The following is a 20,501-nucleotide window of genomic DNA, read 5'->3' on the forward strand; positions in this document are numbered from 1 at the left end:
GATAATACTCATCAAAAGTATAAATGCATTTAGTATTTCATGTAGCAAGATCGAGCTTAAAAATTTACCCTGAAGATTATATTTGCATAAATACAAAACACCACATATACAAAGCTATTCACTGCAGCATTATTGGTTTATTAAAATATTCTGACATTAGAAACTCTGTAGTACATACTCATTAATCCTATGCAGACACATGAAAGAATGAGAATGCTTTGCACCCCAATAAAGAAAGATCTCCAGTATATCTTAGGAGTATAAATATGTTAACTTTGTGTAAGATAAAATGTGTGTGTGTGTGTGTATGTGTGTGTTCCCTTGTCTATGCTTAAACATACCATATTAAGACCAATAAGAACTCTATAAAAAGTGATTTTTCTGTAGGAGGTGGTTTGGGTAGGGTAAATAGGAATGGAAATGGAAGTTATACATTAGACTACTCTTTTATATTGTTTTATATGTATTATCTACTCGAAGTAAAATAAGTAGAAACAATCTTCCTTCGTAACACTCTGCCATGAACATTTACAAAAATGTACTAAGGAATGTGATATATGACAGTGAATTATTGGGGGCGGGGAATCATATTTTTTCCAGACAATAAATTGTGCTAAGTACTGCCATAACTCCAGTCTGACTGATTAAACATTCCAGTCCAGTAATTCAGGTTCTCAAGAGATCTGTATTTTCCTATGCTAAAAAGCCACTGACAAGAGGGGAGAAAAAGCACTGTACAAAACTCAAAAACTACAGAAAAATATAACATAAAACATGATATTCACTTAAAAATCTAATACAAAGACAGTCATTGCCATCACTTTGGAATATTTGTATAGAGTCCTTGTTCCATTTTTCATACAAGATATATTCATATTTGATACATAATATTAGATATACTGAGCTTAAATATACTGAAACGTAGTCTCTGGGTTAAGAATATTCTAGAATAAGCACTGTAGAAATTTTCTGCAGTCTATGACTGCAGGTCATAGACTAATGAGAATATAAATAGGGGATTGATTCTTTCTTCCACTGAGTCATTCAAAAATTTTTATTAGATACCTACACTGTGTCAAGCATTGTTTACAGTCTATAGCAGCAGTTCTCAAATTTTGGGCCTTAGGACCACTTTATACTTTTAAATTTTGAGGACCCAAAGCACTTTTGTTCTTATGGGCAATAGCTATCTATACTTTTTATTAATTATTAAAATTAAGAAGTATTTAAAGTAGTGAATATATGTAATGAGTAATAGACCCATAATAAGTTAATATAAATAGCATCTTTGCAATGAAACAAAATGTTTTCCAACACAAAGGTTAGTGAAAAGAATGGACTTTTATTAATGGCCTTACTTTTTTTTTTAACATTTCCAAGTGTTTTTAATATCTGAATCAGAAGAAGAAAGCTTGATTTTCATATCTGCTACAGCATTAAATCTCTTGCAAAATGTGGTTTGGTTGAAATCTATGAAGAAACAATGGCCTCACACAGATACATAGCTGGAAATGAAAGAATATTTCAACAGTATTTTCAGACACTTGGGAAAATTCTCCTTAATACTATACCAAAACTCAACAAGAGGTAGTTTCTTAAGATTAATTGCTGTCTAAAAACATATCAATAAACTTTTCATACTTTTTTACATGAAAATCCTTACATCTATATTGTACTTTGAATGGGTATTTTACCAGTGAATGATTTTATAACGGCATGCATTGATCATTTAAAAAATATTGGTTCACTAAGTTATGCAGATCATTAAAACATTGGTACTTTTCATTATTCAATATTAAAAAAAACTAGATGCCTGGTGCACGAATTCATGCACCAGTGGGGTCCCTCAGCTTGGCCTGCGGGATTGGGCCGAAACCGACTCTCCGGCATCCCCCAAGGGTCCCAGATTGTGAGAGGGTGTAGGCCAGGCTGAGGGACCCCACTGGTGCACGATAGGGGCCGGGGAGAGACGTGGGAGGTTGGCCAGCTGGGGAGGGACCGAGGGACTGCTCCAGGGCATGTCCGGCCCTTCTCACTCAGTCCTGATTGACCAGACCCCAGCAGCAAGCTAACCTACAGATTGGAGCATCTGCCCCCTGGTGGTCAGTGGACATCATAGTGAGCAGTTGAGCGGCCTTACCATATCATTAGCATATTACACTTTGATTGGTTGAATGGCCGACTGGTCGACTGGACACTTAGCATATAAGAAAATACTCATTAATTTCTCCACCAATGTCAAATCTCATACTGACAGAAACAAGTTTTACAAAAATTATAATTTTTACTTGAATCCAAATTTTTTCACTGGCAGCAAATACTGTCAGTTGTTTGCCTTGAGAGACAGGTTGACTTCATTGATCTTGAGAAAATTATTGCAAAATACTCAAGTGTGGATGACCATAGATTTTTAGTCATTCTTTTCAGTAAAACTGGTGTTTCACAAAAAAAGGCAGATGTTCATTGAATTCAGTCATTCAAGAACTTCACACATATATCCCATTTCATCACACAGAATGTAAACACACATATTTACATATATTATAACAAATATTTTAAACCATGAAAATTGATCTGTGTATTTCAACACCTGAAATACTGTCTATAAAACATTTTTTAAAGTTGTTAAAAATAAAAAATTTACCAAAATTCATGTGACAGGTAATTTATTCTGCAAATATGGATATTAAGGGGGGTAAAATCTTATAGTAGTTCAAGAGATTACAAAGCTTTTAATAATGTGATAGGTTAGCATTTTAAAAATAATTCCAAAAGCCACATTCCCTATAATATTGCTGGCTTCATTGAAATCAGTCGTAACAGTATCTATTTCAAGAAATCTACTAGCCCTAAATAAACTTGCAAGAATAAGTGCTATTTTAGGCTAAAACACAGAGTATTCTAAAAGGTTTACATTTAGCCCTAGCCAGTTTGGCTCAGTGGATAGAGTGTTGGCCTGCAGACCAAAGGGTCCCAGGTTCGATTCTGGTCAAGGGTATGTACCTTGGTTGCAGGCTCCTTCCCGGCCCGGGCCCTGGTTGGGGCTTGTGCAGGAGGCAACCAATTGATGTGTTTCTCTCACATCAATGTTTCTCTCTGTCTTTTCCTCTCTCTTCTGCTCTCCCTAAAAATCAATGGAAAAATATCCTCAGGGGAGGATTAAAAAAATAATAAAAAATAAAAAATAAAAAATGAAAGGTTTACATATACATCCAGATTTTTCCATATCAGACACCAAACTGTCTTCATTAGATATTTTTTTCCTGAAAATGTTCCTTGGATTGTTTTAGTTGATTTGGGAAATATTTATTTTCACATCTGAGTACAAACCTCTTTAAATACAAGGCTAAAAAATAGCATTATTCATAGTGTTGTCCAAATTTTAATACAAAGAAATTTATATTGGTGTTCAGTATTTCATGCTGGATTTGAAGCTCAGTAAGATAAAGCCCTCTTAATCTGCTAGATACCCTAATACTTGCAAAAAAGAAAAAAAAAGAAAGGCACAATAAAAAGGGAATATAAAAGACAACTTATTATTTGTAACAAGTACATTATATATCTAGAAAATTCAAGAAAACAAACTAAAAAATTATTAAATAAAAAATTTCAGAAGCAGCTAGATATAATCTATAATAATAATAAGAGTAATATGCTAATTGGACCAGACGTCCTTCCTGATGAAGCCAGGGCCAGAGGGAAGCCAGCCAGGTCCTGGGTGCCTGCAGGCGGCCTGGGGGAAGACATCTGGGGTCCCGGGTGCCTGTGGGTGGCTGGAGGAGGGAAGCCCGGGTCCTGGGTGCCAGAGAGAAGCCGGTGCTGGCAGCTGGGGGAAGGAAGGCCTACTCTTGCATGAATATTCATGCATTGGGCCTCTAGTATTTATATTAAAAAGTCAAAACATTTCTATATGCTAATAATAAGCAATTAGAAAAAGCCATGGGGATAGGGTGGAAAGAACCGCACTGAAAATTAAAATACTTAAAATGCCTATAATAAACACTAGGAGCTCAGTGCGCGAAATTGCTTGGCGCCGCCCACCCACCCGCCACCCAGCCTTGACACCTGAACCTGTCCATGCAGAGCTCCAGTGTGCCTGGCCCAGCCCCCAAACCCTCTGACCTTCTCTAGCCGCTTCAAGCCCCACCCTCAGTCCCTCAAGTCGTCTAGAGCTGGTCCCACCTTCTCTAGGTGCCTCCCCACTTCCACCCCGTCTCCAGAGAAACATGGCGGTTCTGACCCCTCATGGTGCCGGAGGAGAGCATGGAAGCCTCCCGCCTGCTGCGCTGTGCTCCTTCCCCTGGCAAGTGGGCCGCGGGGCACTCAGAGTTCGAGCAGTGGGTGGGGAAGGACTGGTGAGGGGGGCGCTATGGGCTCTCACCCCTGCCCTCCCTGGCACGGGATGGTCCCGCCTCCTCTGGGCACCTCCTCACTTCCGCCTGTCTCCAGAGCAACGCCACAGCTAATTAATGACCTGGTCATTACCCGTTACAGCGTAGCGACCATTAGCATATTAGCTCTTTATTAGTATAGATAATAAAAATGTGGAAAACATAAAAAGTCGTCTTTCTAAAACTTCTAGAAACTATAAGGAAAAAACACAAAAATCTGACTACATAAAAACCTAAACCTTTTATACTAGTATAAGATGCTATAACATTGAAAAGTAAGAAATGAATATAAGACCAAAAGATTATTGTCCATATCAAACAGTTGCTAAAAAAATTAACAAACGAAGTTCAAAAAGTCACTGAAATTTTAAAAAATTAAGCAAATAGGTAGGTTACAGGACAATAAATAGGCAATCAATTATAAAACTTCATCAAGTAATCTACACAGCTTTTAAATAAGCTATTTTTTTCAGTTTTATCAAACAGGCAAAATAAAAACATTCTACTAAACAATATTAGAGAGGGAAATGGATTTTAGTATACATAAAACCCATTTTCCCCCTTATCATGGGGGATATTATTAGAGAGAGAAACGGGTTTTAAGATACATAATCCCCCCTTTTCCATGGGGCATATGTTCAAAGATCCCCATATCCAGTGGATGCCTGAAACCACGCATAAGTACCACAACCTATACATACTATATATTTTTCCTATACATGCATATCTATGATAAAGTTTACTTTATAAATTAGGCACAGTAAGATGTTAACAACAATAACTATAATAAAATAATTATAACAATATATTGTAATTATTAAGTACAATAAGAGCTAGTTGAACATAAGCACTGTGATAAGACAACAGTTGATCTGATAACTGAGATGGCTACTAAGTGACTAATGGGTGAGTAGCTTATAGAGAGTTGATACATTGGACAAAGAAATAATTCATGTCCCAGGTGAAGGGGGGTGGGGAGGATGAGGTTTCATCACCATACTCAGAAAGACACACTATTTAAAACTTACGAATTGTTTATTTCTGAAATTTTCCATTAAATATTTTTGGAATGTGCTTACCCTGGGTAACAGAAACCATGGATAAGGGGGACTACTGCACTATTTATCTCTATATATAAAAGCCTAAGCGACCGTTATGACCTAATGACTGGAACAATTGGTCGAACAGTCGCTATGACGCACACTGACCACCAGAGGGGCAGACGCTCAACACAGGAGCTGCCCCCTGGTGGTCAGTGCACTCCCACAGCCAACCTCCTGTGGCCAGCCAACCTTCCACGGTCCCTCCCCCTGGCCAGCCAGCCAACCTCCCGTGGTCCCTCCTCTCATCCCTCCCCTAAGCCGGCAGGCCCTGATCAGCCCAGCCCCGATTGGCCTGGCCCCGATTGGTCCCGATAACCCACCAGGCCTAGGCACCCCACCCATGCACAAATTTGTGCACCAGGCCTCTAGTGGGAATATAAATCGATATAGCTAGTTTGGCCAGCATTATGGCACCTATTTACATGTTAAAAAAATCACACCAACTCTTTGCATATATTTTATGAACACATGTGTACTATAAAGTATATAGAAGCATCCTTACTGCAACAATTATAGTTATAAAAAAATATTGGAAACGACCTAGGAAAATAGGTAGGTAATTTGTGGTATGTCAACATGATGGAATACTACTTCAGCCATTAAAATGGATACAGAGGCAGCAATATATCTCAAGCTTGACTGTGCATTAAAATTCATCTGATGTGCTAGGCAAAATGTGCACTGCCTCCAGCCCAGAGATTCTGATTTAGTAAGCCTGAAATTATCTTTAAAAATCTTCATTTTCAATAACCCAAAGGATTCTAATAAAGGTGGTAATATTGGCCACTCTGAAAAACAATGGTCTGTAACAGAGTGGGAAAAACAATTTCTAGAACAATATGTATTCTATGACTACATTTATGATTTTTTAAAAAATATTTGTAGATTTAAATATAAATGATATATGCATGAAAGTAAATTTGTGGAAAAAGTCTGAGATCACACTGGTAATCTCTGAGGAAGAAAATAATCTATTAGGGGATGGATAAATAAAGGAGAGCTTTCACAGTTTATAAATTTCTGTAGTATTTGATCTTTTTGGTACCAAGAATATACTTAATTATTAAATAAATAATGTTAAGAAAATACAACATAATAAAAAGGTAAAGTACATTTTAATGTCATGAGTTAGTATCTGTTTCCTAAATGAAGTTTCACCTTTATAGAATTATCATAAAAAATCCTGACAATCTGGTGGTACTTTTTAATTACTTTTTGACTACATGCAAGACATTTCTTTTTATTTCCCTCACTAGAGGCCCGGTGCACAAAATTCATGCATGGGGGAGGCGGGGGGTGTGTGTCCCTCAGGCCAGCCTGCACCCTCTCCAATCTGGGACATCCCTCTCACAATCCAGGACTGCTGGCTCCCAACTGCTTGCCTGCCTGCCTGCCTTATTGCATCTAACCGCTTCTGCCTGCCAGCCTGATCACCCCCTAACCACTCCCCTGCCAGCCTGATGCCTAACTGCTCCCCTGCCAGCCTGGTCACCCCTAACTGTCCTTCCCTGCAGGGCTGGTCACCCCTAACTGCTCTCCCCTGCAGGCCTGGTACCCCCAACTGCCTTCCTCTGCAGGCCTGGCTCCTCCTCCCCCAACTGTCTTCCCCTGCAGGCCTGGTCCCCCCCAACTGCCCTCCCCTTCAAGCCTGGTCCCCCCCAACTTCTCTCCTCTGCTGGCCCAGTCACCCCTAACTGCCCTCCGCTGCAGGCCTGATTGCCTCCAACTGCTCTCCCTTGCAAGCCTGATTCCTCTCAACTGCCCTCCCCTGCTGGCCATCTTGTGGCGGCCATCTTGTGTCCACATGGGGGCAGCCATCTTGTGTGTTGGAGTGATGGTCATTTTGCATATTACATCTTTATTATATAGGATACTTACGCGCGCCTTCATGCATTATCTCAGCAATACAGAAATATTCCCACTCAAGGAACTATTCACAATATCAGGCCTCCTTCTCCTGACTAACATATTTGGAACAAAAATCATCAGGGATGAATTTGGTACTATTACCACAAAAGCAATGGTTAAGCAGGGCAGACAAATGTGGGTAGTGAGAAACTGCTTCCTGCTGTGGTTTCTCAGTGATAGAAAAGCACTGATGGGTAGAACATTTGGCAGCATGGCCTGGCTTATTAGGTCACTAGGCCTAGTTCTGAGGCTGAGGGCTAATGGCTTCAAGTAGGAATTAGTTTGAAGTTGACACGTTGTCTAGTGAAGTGGAACATTAGGAGACATTTATTATTACAACATGCTATCCTGGCATGAAACTAATTAGATAGTAATTACACACTTACATATTGATTTCTTAGTAACCAGAAAACAGTTCTATGTAATTTATATTTTGATATCACAACGTTAATTAAATCACAGACATACAGTAAATATATGACATAATGCATGAGTCATAAATTATCTTGCTGATGATAATGAGTTTAGTCTAAATTTTTCTTAAAAGCTTATAGTATTAAGTTATTTCATCTCCAACACAAGTTCTGACTCTCCTAGGCGGAATGATAGGAACTAGTGTACCATTAGTAATATTTTATAGAATGTTTTACAGCTAGAAGAGGAAAATAAACAATTATGTTTTTCATCTTCTTAATTTTATAGATGAGGACAAAGTCACAATATTCCTAAATGCTCTCTGATTCCCAAAGCCCAATGTTGTTATCCATTGCAGGTGCTCTCCAATCAATTTTCTTTCTTAAAATCTCCATTACTTTAACAGAGAACTCTTCATTTCCACCCCGGTTTATGCTTTTGATTATCCAATTTACTACACGTGAAATTACTCTAATCAACAATTTTAACACATGCTTCAAAAACTCCTACGTCTAAAATCGATCCATCCAGGAAGCCTTCTCTGACTTCAAGGATACTAAAACCTGCAGTTTGTACCTTAGCCAACTCAAATGTTTTTTTAAAAAAGTCTTCCTTTTGTCTTTATTTAGCAGTGTCTATATATATAACAATTGTATTTTCTTTACTAAAACCCAGGATACTTGATCTGAGCCAAATGATTTTTTCCAATTCATAAGCTTTTATAAATATTTAATTTGAAATTATTTAATAACAAGTTATAAAATCAATTGATTTTATAGACAAGAATAAAAATATATGTAATTAAAATTGTCCTAAAATTTATTAACAACATCCCCAAAATTGAACCTAGAAATCCTTTGGTCATTTGCTAGATTTGTGGAGAGAGGACGACAGCTATCTTCTTGTAGATGTTAATAGCTCTAGCTAAAAATTTTGTTTACTTTCACACTAGTTGTTAAGTTCGATTATTTGCCAAAAGAAATGTGAGGCTACATTCTTTATGTGGAAACAAGATCAGAAAAGATGGCATGTATTCACCCCTAGGATACCCAACGTGTGTAAGATAACAAAGCTGATGCCCATTGTCCATGGGTGCAACTGCCAGGGAACTCTACTACAGAGGCAGTACACTGACTACATGGTCAACAAAGAAACAGAAACCAAAAATACCTTAACAGATGTATTCCCTTGAAGTTTTTCTACCATGCTAAATAAATTACTAGTAATTGATGGGCAAGTTATTTGTCTTATTCAAGTTGAAGATACAAGGCATACTTTAGGAATAAAGTATTATAAAACATTCCCACAGATAATAAAGCCCCAATTTAGAGTTAGGGCACCAACAGGATGCATGGTTGATAGAGGAAAACAAACAAACAAAACAAAAAAACTAAAGGTAAGAATAAAAGTAATCAAATATTCTGATGATTTGAACTTTTCCAAGTAGAGCATATTAATCTAGGGATAGAATAAAATAGAAGCACTGAATCAACACTTTCACGTGAATTACTGTAAACTAAATCTAAAAGAAATTTTTTAAATTATCATAAATGTAATAGGGAGCTCAATATTCATACCCAGGCTATTAAATTGGAATATAAACCCATTGTTGCTAAATAAAGAAAGCTAAAATTTAGACCTTGAATATACTGAAAAAGAAGCAAAATTCATACCGTATGGAGAAAAAGCTCTTTATGATACCCTACCAAAGATATTCAAAATTTTTACATTTTTATATAAAATGCATATTTTATCATGAATCTCTATGTCAATAAAACTGTATTAACAATGTCTTCAGCTATACTTTTAGTAAAAAATTGTACTTCTAATATAGTTTTGATTTGTCTTAGCTACGGTGGCCATTACTTTTTTTTCTTACCAATTTGTAAACAAAATTTGATCACCTAAGTGTTTCAGAGAAATTATTATATACTAGTGGCCCAGTGCATGAAATTCGTGAACAGGGGGGAGGGGATTCCCTCAGCCCAGCCTACACCTTCTCCAATCGGGGACCCCTTAGGGGATGTCCGACTGCCGGTTTTGGCCCGATCCCTCCGATCCCATAGGGATTGGGCCTAAACCAGCAGTCGGACATCCCTCTCGCAATCTGGAACTACTGGCTCCTAACCCCTCAACTGCCTGCCTGCCTGATCGTGCCTAACCTCACTGCCTGCCTGCCTGATCGCCCCTAATTACCCTCCCCTGCTGGCCTGATCTTGCCCACAACTGCCCTCCCCTGCATGCCTGATCTCACACCAACTGCTCTCCCCTGCTGGCCTGATCTCACCCCCAATGGCCCTCCCCTGCAGGCCTGATATCACCCCAACTGCCCTCTCCTGCTGGCCTGATCTTGCCCCAACTGCCCTCCCCTGCTGGTGTGGTTGCCTCCAACTGCCCTCTCCTGCTGGCCTGATTGCCCCTAACAGCCTCTGCCTCAGCCCCCACCACCATGGCTTTGTCCAGAAGGAAGTCGAACATCCAGAAGATGGCTGGTCAACCCAGTCTAATTAGCATATTACCCTTTTATTATTACAGGTAGATTATATAGAATAGGATTGTTTAAATGGTGGCGGGGGGGGGGGGGGAGAAAGCCTTTTTCAGCAGGAGGAGATGCTTTTGGCAGACAAAAATACATAATCCCTATATCTGGACTGATAGCCAGCCATATGTACTATACTGCCAAACCCGTCATTAAAAAATTGAACCACTTCCTTACACCTTATACCAAACAGCTGTTGCCCTTAAAACCCCTCCTCAGCCCCCACCTTAGGTTCTGCCTTCGCAGTTCACCCAGATTAGGTTCTGATTGGTCGGTTTCTATGCCAGTCACATCAAAAGCTCTGCCTCCTATTCAACTATTGGCTCCTCACAGTTCACCCAAGATTTGGTTCTGATTGGTCAGTTTCTATGCCAGTCAGTGTCTCCAGGCCTATCTCCAGGCCTGATCAGAGTGGAAGGGCTGATCAGCAGCTGCCCCAGGCTGCTGGTGAGTGGGCTGAACTGCTGACCTCTCAGAGAGAGAGAGAGGTTCGGCTGCTGGTGAGGCCCGGAGAGAGAGAGAGAGGCAAGGGCTGATCAGCTCTTGCACCTCTCTCTCTCTCCGGGCCTCGCCAGCAGCCTGGGATGGCTGCTTATCAACCCCGCCTCTCTCTCTCTCTGAGAGGTCAGCAGTTCAGCCCGCTCACCAGTGCTTGCCCACCCTGACCTGCTGTGCACAGCCTGGCATTTGGTCATCCCTTCGGTCATTTTGGACGTTACGGACCCTGGCTCTTTATATGTATAGACTAGAGGCCCGGTGCATGAAATTCCTGCACAGGGGTGTGCGTCCCTCAGCCCAGACTGCACCCTCTCCAATCTGGGACACCTCAAGGGATGTCTGACTGCCTGTTTAGGCCCGATCCTGGTAGGGCAGCCGGACATCCCTCTCACAATCCAGGACTGTTGGCTCCCAAGTGCTTGCCTGCCTGTCTTCCTGATTGCCCCTAACCACTTCTGCCTGCCAGCCTGATCACCCCCTAACCACTCCCCTGTCAGCCTGGTTGCTGCCTAACTGCTCCCCTGCCAGCCTGTTTGCCCCTAACTGCCCTCTCCTGCAGGCCTGGTCACCCCTAACTACCCTCCCCTGCAGGCCTGGTCCCCCCAACTGCTCTCCCCTGCAGGCCTGGGTCCCCCCCAACTGCCCTTCCCTGCAGGCCCTGTCTCCCCCAACTTCCCTCCCCTGCATGCTTGATCACCCCCAACTCCCTCCCTTGCAACTGGTGCCTCCCAACTGCCCTCCCCTGCTGGCCATCTTGTGTCCACATGGGAAGAGCCATCTTTGACCACATGGGGGCAGCCATCTTGTGTGTTGGAATGATGGTCAATTTGCATATTACTCTTTTATTAGATAGGATTATTAATGCAATGTTTAATATACCATGACTAGATAATATTTTGAAACAAACGATATATATACTGATTAGTATTTTTTATTTTATTTCATTTTATTTTAAGTGCACTCATGAACACTTACCTGATATAGAAGGTCTTTTTGAGGCAAAGGGGGGGATCGTTTTTCATACACAGGCGGTGGTTTATGTGTGGGTGGTAGGTCAATCCTGCATTAAAAAGGTTAAAAATTGTGACTGCCACATTTAGCAAAAATAAAAAAGCGAAGGGAAAAAACAATCAAGGTTCTCTTAATTTTTGAGGATATTTTCCTCATACTAACATTTATATATCACTGTACATTATATATTTAATTTGCTTTTATATTTCCACTAACCTATCATAGATGGAAAATAAACTAGTTTTAAAGGTTTCAATGTTTAAGATAAATCTAATAGTTGCATATTTAAAAAAGAAACTCAAATAGAAACAATTCTTCAAATTATTACTAAGCAAGCAATATAGCCCATGGCCAATTTATTTATGTATTATATATTTTTATATCTACATGCCTACCAACATTTTAAAGATTGTAAAACATGTATGTAATGGAAGGTACTTGCCCCTAAAGTGTCATAAAAGTGATTTAAAAGACTATAGTTTACAATGGTAATGAAAAAAAGTTTAGATTGTATTTGGAAATACTTCCAAAACTAATTTTTAAAAGCATGGCCATCTTAGAATATTCATAATGCAAATTAATATTTTCAATCTACAGACCATTATAAATCTTGCAATCTGTAATAAACAAAGGGACCTTAGGAGACCTTAGGTCATTTTTTTTTTTTTTTTGGCCAAAATGACCTAATCTATTTTAAAAAAAAACAACCACAATATTATCATTCATTTTAAACACTGTTAAATTACAATAAAATTAAATATATCTTGTAGCTTTCTGCATTTTCGAAGACAATTTTTATATATTCTCATACTCTTAAAGATCACAAGTAAATAATTTTAAGTACTCATAATTAGTAAATCAAACAAGAATGTCACCTATATTAAAAAATAGAGTATGAAAACTATAGAGGCCAAAGTAATTACAAATTGCAGGCTAATAAACTTCTCAATGAGGGCATGACATCATATTTTAAATGAACAGAATTCAAATAATAAATACAATGGTTACATGAATTTACTAGTCTATTAGTAAATTTTGTTTTTGAAATTATAGAAAATCCTGAGATAATTTGGGAACTAAGATGAAGTTAACCACATCCTAGTCACTTGAAATATTATAAAAATCATCTTACAGGTATTGCACTAAAAGAGTATCTTACGGTCCTTTTATCTAAATTACTTCCTTTCATCTAATAAAAATATCAGCAACTTTATAGCTCCAAGATGTCATAGGTCATTTAGGTGAGAAAACTGAGGCTCATGGAGGTCATGTGGGTTGTTCATGTTCATACCACTAATTTGATCATGATAAAGCGGAGACTAACTCTCAGGTGTCTTCAAAGCAAAAAGATCAGTGCTGTAACTGTGCCAGATTAGAGACATATGCAAAACATTTATAAAAAGAGAAGAAATCCATTCTTTGAGAGCCAGCCTATGTCCTAATACAAAAACTCTAATAATACACAAGAAATAATGCCATCTGTATAGAACTTCAGAGTCTATAAAAATTATCTTATTCTCTCATCATAACCAGGTGAGGTAAGTAGGACAAGTAATTCTCATTTCACAAATGAAGCAACAAAGCTGTTGATGGAATTACATAAATTGGAACATTAGTATTTTAATTTCAAATAAATGTTTTCATTGATTTTAGAGGGAAGAAGGGATAGGGACAGGGTTAGAAACATCAACAAGAGAGAAACACCAATTTGCTGCCTCCTGGACGCCCCCTACTGGGATCAAGCCCACAACCCAGGCATGTGATCTGACCAGGTGAGCAAATTTGTGACCTCTTGGTTCATGGGTTGATGCCCAACCACTGTGCCACACTGGCTGGGTGAGACATAGTCTTTTGATTCTACAGCAAAGTGCAACTTCTGCTTTATAATACTATCTCAATGATTAGGCCAAAACCACTGCTTTCCCTTTAAATAAAAAATGCCCATTTTATAATTCACCAAAAGCAAAATTCTTTAAGGATAAAAGTTTTAAAATTTGATGTGTTTAATAACTACTGTCAGTTGAAAGTTAAATCATGTTTATACATAAGACAAGCATATATAATCTAAAGAAGCAATTAAACTTCTAAGGTTTTTTTTTTATTATCTGTCTTTCAACTACTTCATTAAGAGCTACATTTTTATTCAGAAGGCAGGACAACATAGAGAGCTATTATGTTACTACGTGGAAAGGTGTCTAATGTAGTGTAGATGAAAAAGATGTCTAATATACTTGTCTCCAGCAGCCCCTTGACAGTTTATTTACTGAGATGTAATGTGAGACATTCTGATGAAACCCTGGTCCTCACACAAAGATCTAACAATACCTTTATGTACTTTTATCCCTGTCACTTTCCATATGAGTAGCTATAAAAGTAAATACTGACACATACTGAATATTCACAGTTGAACACAGGCAAAAAAGTTACCTACACTTTGTCAAGATAGGATGGTCTCTTTTTTCGAGGAGTCAGCAGCACAGTCACAAAGACAGCAATGATGAGAAGGGCAAGGACAGCTCCAATTACAGCTCCAGCTATGGCTATGGAAGAGGTGGGCTTAAACGGAACATCTGCAAAGTAATAAAAATTCAGCTTTTCAAACAATTTTAGAGTTCTTAAATTTGCATATCCTAATTTCTACAATGTGCAAGGACTATGTGATTGAAGTATGTCATTCAACAGCAAGCTCAGAGGATCCCAAACTTGATTCACTGCTTTTGTAGCATTATACTAACACCCTTCTTGCTCTCAAGGTTATCTATCACCTTAGCACTCCAGCTTTGCTTTGCATGAGTTATGAAAAGAACTCAAGTCAGTCAGATCTCAACAAGGGCATCTATTCTCTATGGGGAAAAAATATCTGGAGGAGAAAAGGATGAAAATTTGTAAGCTCTGACTTTGAAAGGTGCTAAAAAAAAAATTCAGTATTATTAACCAACAATATAGACATTTACCATCTTTATTTTTTTAAATATGTTTATTGATTTCAGAGAGGGAGAGGAAGAGAGATAGAAACATCAATGATGAGTGAGAATCATTGATCGGCTGCCTCCTGCACATCCCCCTCCTGGGGATCGAGTCCATAACCCAGGCATGTGCCCTTGACTGGAATCGAACCTGGGACCCTTCAGTCCATAGGTCGACACTCTATCCACCGAGCCACGCTGGCCGGGCACCATCTTTATTCTATATAAATATAAAGATATCCTATTAAAAGAACCAAAAACCTTCAAGAAGGGGCAAAACATCAACAACAAAAAATCCCACTTATTTAAAATAGGCAAAAAGTCATATTGTAAAACTTAAAACGTTTTAAAATAGAAGTATTATTAAATAGTAGTATTATAATTTCCCTTGATTCATGCACATTAATAGAAAGTAAACTTAAGATAGTATCTCTATTACAAAATTAAATGAAAATTCATCCCTATATCCTGACTACAGATACACTGTAACATTTCTGAATACCAATTTTTCTTTCCCAGCCTTCACCACAAACTTGTGACTTTTAAAACATAGTATTTAGCAGTTAGAATTTCACATAATTCTTAAAAATCAAGTCACCCTATTTAATTAACTCCCAAATAAGAAACATTACTAAAATTACTATAACTATATATTTTCAAATATAAGTATTATGAAGGTGACATCACCAATCCTTAATGTGTATCATTGACAATTTTAGGCACATTAAATTCAACAACTAAATTTTGTTACAAAGTACCTTCAATATGCATATTTTGTTTTATCTAACTAATATGATATTTAACATTTTATAAATGCAGAAACTGCAGTTCCAAAGTTAAATATTCTGCCCAAGGCCATTGAATCCATAAGTAGTAAAGAATACAGAATAAAATAAAGCGAGGTTGGAGTAAGATAGAAGCCTCTATCCTTATATGTCCTTGTTGGGAGAGAATGGTTTTTTGCAGCATCTAATGTAGATGTTCTTTCTGGATCCCCTAATTGGTAATGAAGAGCTCTTAGTTTTTAAACTGACATTCACAAATAATCTTAAATAATTGAAATTACTTTTGGGATCCAGATATGGCAAATTCAAATGGAATTAAAACACTAACAATTTTGAAATATGTTTCACCTACTTACCATAGTAATCCATATAAATATTTAGAAATATTTTCCAACTGTTTTTTATTAAAATGTGAGTCATGTGGTGCTTTAGATTGCTAAAAAGAATGCTTTCTTTCCAATTGTAAAAACTTCTTTATTGAACTAAAAAAATTCTGGGTTTAATTGGTCACTTTATTAACTTCATTCTAGAATAAAAATCTTACACCAATGAGTCCCAAGTAACCCATTTCAATAACCTTCTAAACATTGAATATAATCTAACAATAGTAAAATATACAATTATCCTATACTAGAGGCCCGATGCACGAAGATTTGTGGAAGAATGAGACTTCCTTACACTGGCTGCCGGCACCGCCTTCGCTTTGACCAGAGGGACCTCTGGAGGGCTCCAGGGCATGTCCAGATTGGTGCACCAGGCCTCTAGTTTTAAATAATATAACTGGCTGTCATTCAGGATGTTACCCACATTTACTACATGCCTGGATTATCTTCCTTTTGTTGCTCATTTCTCTACAACCTACTATATCTCCATTTGAATAAGCGCTAGATGAGAAAAAGATTTGAAACCTAGGCCAGTTAAATATTACTCTGCTCTTGCAAAGGTGAGAGATTTGGGATGACTTAGGGGTAATCTATTCTACACTATCACGTTTCCCACCATGAAATTATAGCTTTGTATTCAGTCTTTAACAGCATTAGCACAAATTTTAAAAATCTCAATTTGTCAAGTATGCTTGTTACCTATTTCACACTAGTTATTCTAAAGGTTTCCCTTTAGAATCTTATTCAAAATTTCTCTTTTGCTAAGGGAAAAAGCAGCCCTATGATTTTTTGCCCAAGTATACAGAATTTAAATGAGTTTTGTTTTGCTGATAATGTCAAAGTTAATACTATATTTATAGTAATACTTCTGAAATTGTTTGAAAAACTCAAGTTATTGTTTTATGTAATTAGTCCAAAGATTCTGAATGCACAGATTATAAATTCATCAAACCTCACACATTAAAAAAAGGCTTTCATTTAGTCTTAGCAATATTAAATTTGTTAGTGCTTCGTAAGTACTAAAACATAATCAGACTTTTTACAACCTAAATTAATTCCTGACTCTGAATATATACTATTTTTAATATCCTGAAGTAATTCTAAAATCCAAGAAAGATACAATTTTCTAAACATCTGAAGTATGGTCTACTTAAGGTAGTAGACCTGTCCAATTAGTCTTATAATTTATAGCTCTTGGATTCTTTAACTGAGGGTTGACTGTATACCATGAAACTTCCTTTTATCTTAATTTGGGTGTATTTATTTCACCTGGTTCCATACACTATTTATTCATATTTATCCTCTCTTGTTTGCACACCTCTTCTGAGGATCAGAGAAGGCTAGAAAGTACTGAGCAGCACAACTGGAATAAAAGCTTTCTCTTTACCAATTAGATAATCTGCTCTATATAGGTAAATTGATTGTTAAACACATATATGGGGTATGTTTCATATTTCCATTTTTGATTCTTCTGACAAAATAAGAATATATTTAAGGGCATTAACAGATGATGAACAGTAGTATGAAGTGCAAAGAACTGAAATATTTGCATTCAAGTCAAAGAATTTTGATGAAAATTTAGAATTTAGCCCCAGCTCTGCCTCCCTCATATCCCTGCCCACATAACCTGTATAGACTCTATATTCAACAAAAAGGACTACATTGAGAAAATAATTAAGTAACCAACTGTACAAAAATGTGGACTTTAAAAACATTAAGCGAGTTTACTGACATGAAGTAACATTACCATCACTTAGGGAGATGATCTACTAAATCTGAGCCTGTGCTTACAAGCAGCAGCAAAGAGAACATCAAAATTTTTAGTATTAAAGGACTAGTGCATGTATCTCTCAAAACAAGTTTCCTGTCCTCACAGCAGTTATATTAACCCATATACATTGAGAACTCACTTCCAAAACCAAAAATATAGCTTTCCCCAAAACAACTTAAGTATACCACTCATAATTGGATATCATGCATATGTCTTATGAGAAAAATGTTCAAAAATCAGTTACAAATCAGACTGAAAAAAACTAGTAAGAAATAACTTTCATTACTTTTTGCAAAAAATACATTGTAAATAACAAACTAATATTTTTCTTTATTACAAATAAAATATGTGAAAGCTATTCAAACACATGCTTACCTTACATCTGAAACTGAGGCATGACAATATTTTTAAAAATACTATTCTATACATGGAAATACATGTTTACAGCAATTTTCTAAAAACATTTAAAAGCCCCCTTTCACACTTACTGGTACATTCCAATACCCAGTCCTAACAATTAAATGAGACATTTAAGTTTTATTCCTTTTTCCCTCTTGATTCCTTTCATCAAAACTTCAGCGATACCGCTGAAACTGGTTTGGCTCAGTGGATAGAGCGTCGGTCTGCAGACTGAGGGGTCCTGGGTTCGATTCCGGTCAAGGGCATGTACGTTGGTTGCAGGCACATCCCCAGTGCGGGGTGTGCAGGAGGCAGCTGGTCGATGTTTCTCTCTCATTGATGTTTCTAGCTCTCTGTCCCTCTCCCTTCCTCTCTGTAAAAAACTCAATAAAATATATTTAAAAAAAAAAAAAACACTTCAGTGATACCATCATGATTCACAGGTCAATGTGATACCTACAAACTTATCTTCCCACCTTTTATTTGCTTCCATAGTACATATCACTGTATTGCCATTTTTTTGTACATAAATAATCCCACCCTTTTATTTTTCAATAGCCTCTTTTAATACTTATCTTTTCAATATGACATCTAAATATCTATATCCAGCCAAATATTTATCTTATTACTTTTTAATAAAAGTCCTCTAGTTGAGTCAGGTCAGTCTCAGTTACTCATCCAACAAATTACCTATAGTAATCTGTGTCAGGTCTTATGCTAAGTGCTAGGACAGCAAGGATGAGTTTTACATAGTTCCTGTCATCATAATACAGCCCAAAATCCCCTAAGTGGGGCCACAAAAATCCATTAATATATTTTCCAATGAAGTGTAGAGATTATCACTTATCTACCCTTAGATAAAAAGTTGACCTTAAAGAATATGGTAGCAGTTATTAATACTAAAGGGGAAAGAAGTTTCATACAGCTATTGTTTGAATATAACAATTTCTAACTAGTTCATATATTTTGTTTTAGCAGTAAAATAGGAGAGAGGGCATTTAATAAAAATAATTGTTCTAGTATTCTTGGGCACTGGTAGTTCCAATTGGTCCACGTGTCAGGTGTTCTCCTGTCACACAGGGATTCATATCTTGTCATGTGTGGAATTACAGAATGAAATCAAGTAGACAGTTACCCTTCACTTAATTATTCCCTCTGAGCACAGCCAGCATCCTGTGCCAAATTGTGATGTATGAGAGCTCATCTGAGTGAACTAATAACTTACCTAGAATTAGCTAAGAGTAAAGAATTGGCAGACTGAAGATAATCCAATAACATAGTTACAAGTAACAACAACAAAAAAACTGTCAATGCAAATATGTCACTCTTAATACACAAACTTTATCAGTTACAATGTGAAGTAAAACCATGGCTATCTAATAAACTGTGATGAGTCAACCAACAAAGAAACAAACAAACAAAAAGCAAACAAATAAAAACATCGAATACATAGGAGTCCAAATAAAATAAAAATTTACGTTCACTCTTAACAGTAAACCTCACACCAAACCAGTACTATGCGTGAACAGTAACTAATGTAAGGGCTAAGTTTATTGTGATTAGCAAGACTTTGAAATACCAAACATTGTGAACATGAAGACCAGCTCTAAACAGCAGTTGTAAAAACTGTTGAGGTCCCCAACAATATACTTCCATTTGAATCTACTTGTTTTTGAAAGGTAGCATTTTAGCTTTCATACCTAAAAACAAAGTATCAAAATATACTGAACCTAAATTCACAACTTTAAATCACTGAATCAAAAAGCATAAAATCAAGATTAAAACAAACAAACAAGTGAAGCACAATCATGTGGGATTTTTTTAAACACATTACGTTTTGTGTGTGTGTGTGTTTTACCACAATTAAAATATTTTAGTGAGAACGTAAGTTAACTTTTAACATGAAGGACACACTGTTTCCCTCAATATTACTGCTTTAGTGAAACAAATATTTTTTAAATATTTTATCAGATGTTAAAACTTCCATTTTTGAATATTTTATAATGCATAGAGAAAACTTCTATAGCTGCTCATATATAATTTACACTTAAACATATTAGGAGTACATAATTTTTAACCAATTGGTACAGAAAAGCCTTTTGAAGACCAATGATATAGAGAAGGCAGGTAAAAGCTAAAATAAAATGTGAAGTTATGATAGATAAAAGTTGACCTTAAAGAATATGGTAGCAGTTATTAATACTAAAGGGGAAAGAAGTTTCATACAGCTATTGTTTGAATAGGACCTTGCATATGGACTGGTTTCCCAGCATGGAAAAGGCAGGAAAGGGACTTTCAGGTAAAGGGAGCAGCATGGACATAATTACTCAGAC

The 20,501-nt window shown here is 37.1% G+C and overlaps 1 protein-coding gene across 3 annotated transcripts in view; it reads right to left on the reverse strand.

Annotated features, from left to right (window-relative positions):
- Positions 1–20,501, reverse strand: part of NECTIN3 (nectin cell adhesion molecule 3) — a 138,214-nt gene that overhangs the window by 34,131 nt on the left and 83,582 nt on the right. The window contains exons 6-7 of one of the 3 annotated variants that reach the window (XM_054713989.1): positions 14,296–14,434; positions 11,829–11,913 (exon numbers count right to left, since the gene is read on the reverse strand). In XM_054713989.1, coding sequence (XP_054569964.1) covers positions 11,829–11,913; positions 14,296–14,434 — 224 coding nt within the window. Of the gene's footprint in view, positions 1–11,828; positions 11,914–14,295; positions 14,435–20,501 lie in introns of those variants that run through there. The other 2 variants (XM_054713988.1, XR_008555590.1) reach the window with 2 other exon arrangements.

Source organism: Eptesicus fuscus, chromosome 3 (assembly GCF_027574615.1).
Source record: "Eptesicus fuscus isolate TK198812 chromosome 3, DD_ASM_mEF_20220401, whole genome shotgun sequence".
Lineage (NCBI taxonomy): Eukaryota > Metazoa > Chordata > Mammalia > Chiroptera > Vespertilionidae > Eptesicus > Eptesicus fuscus.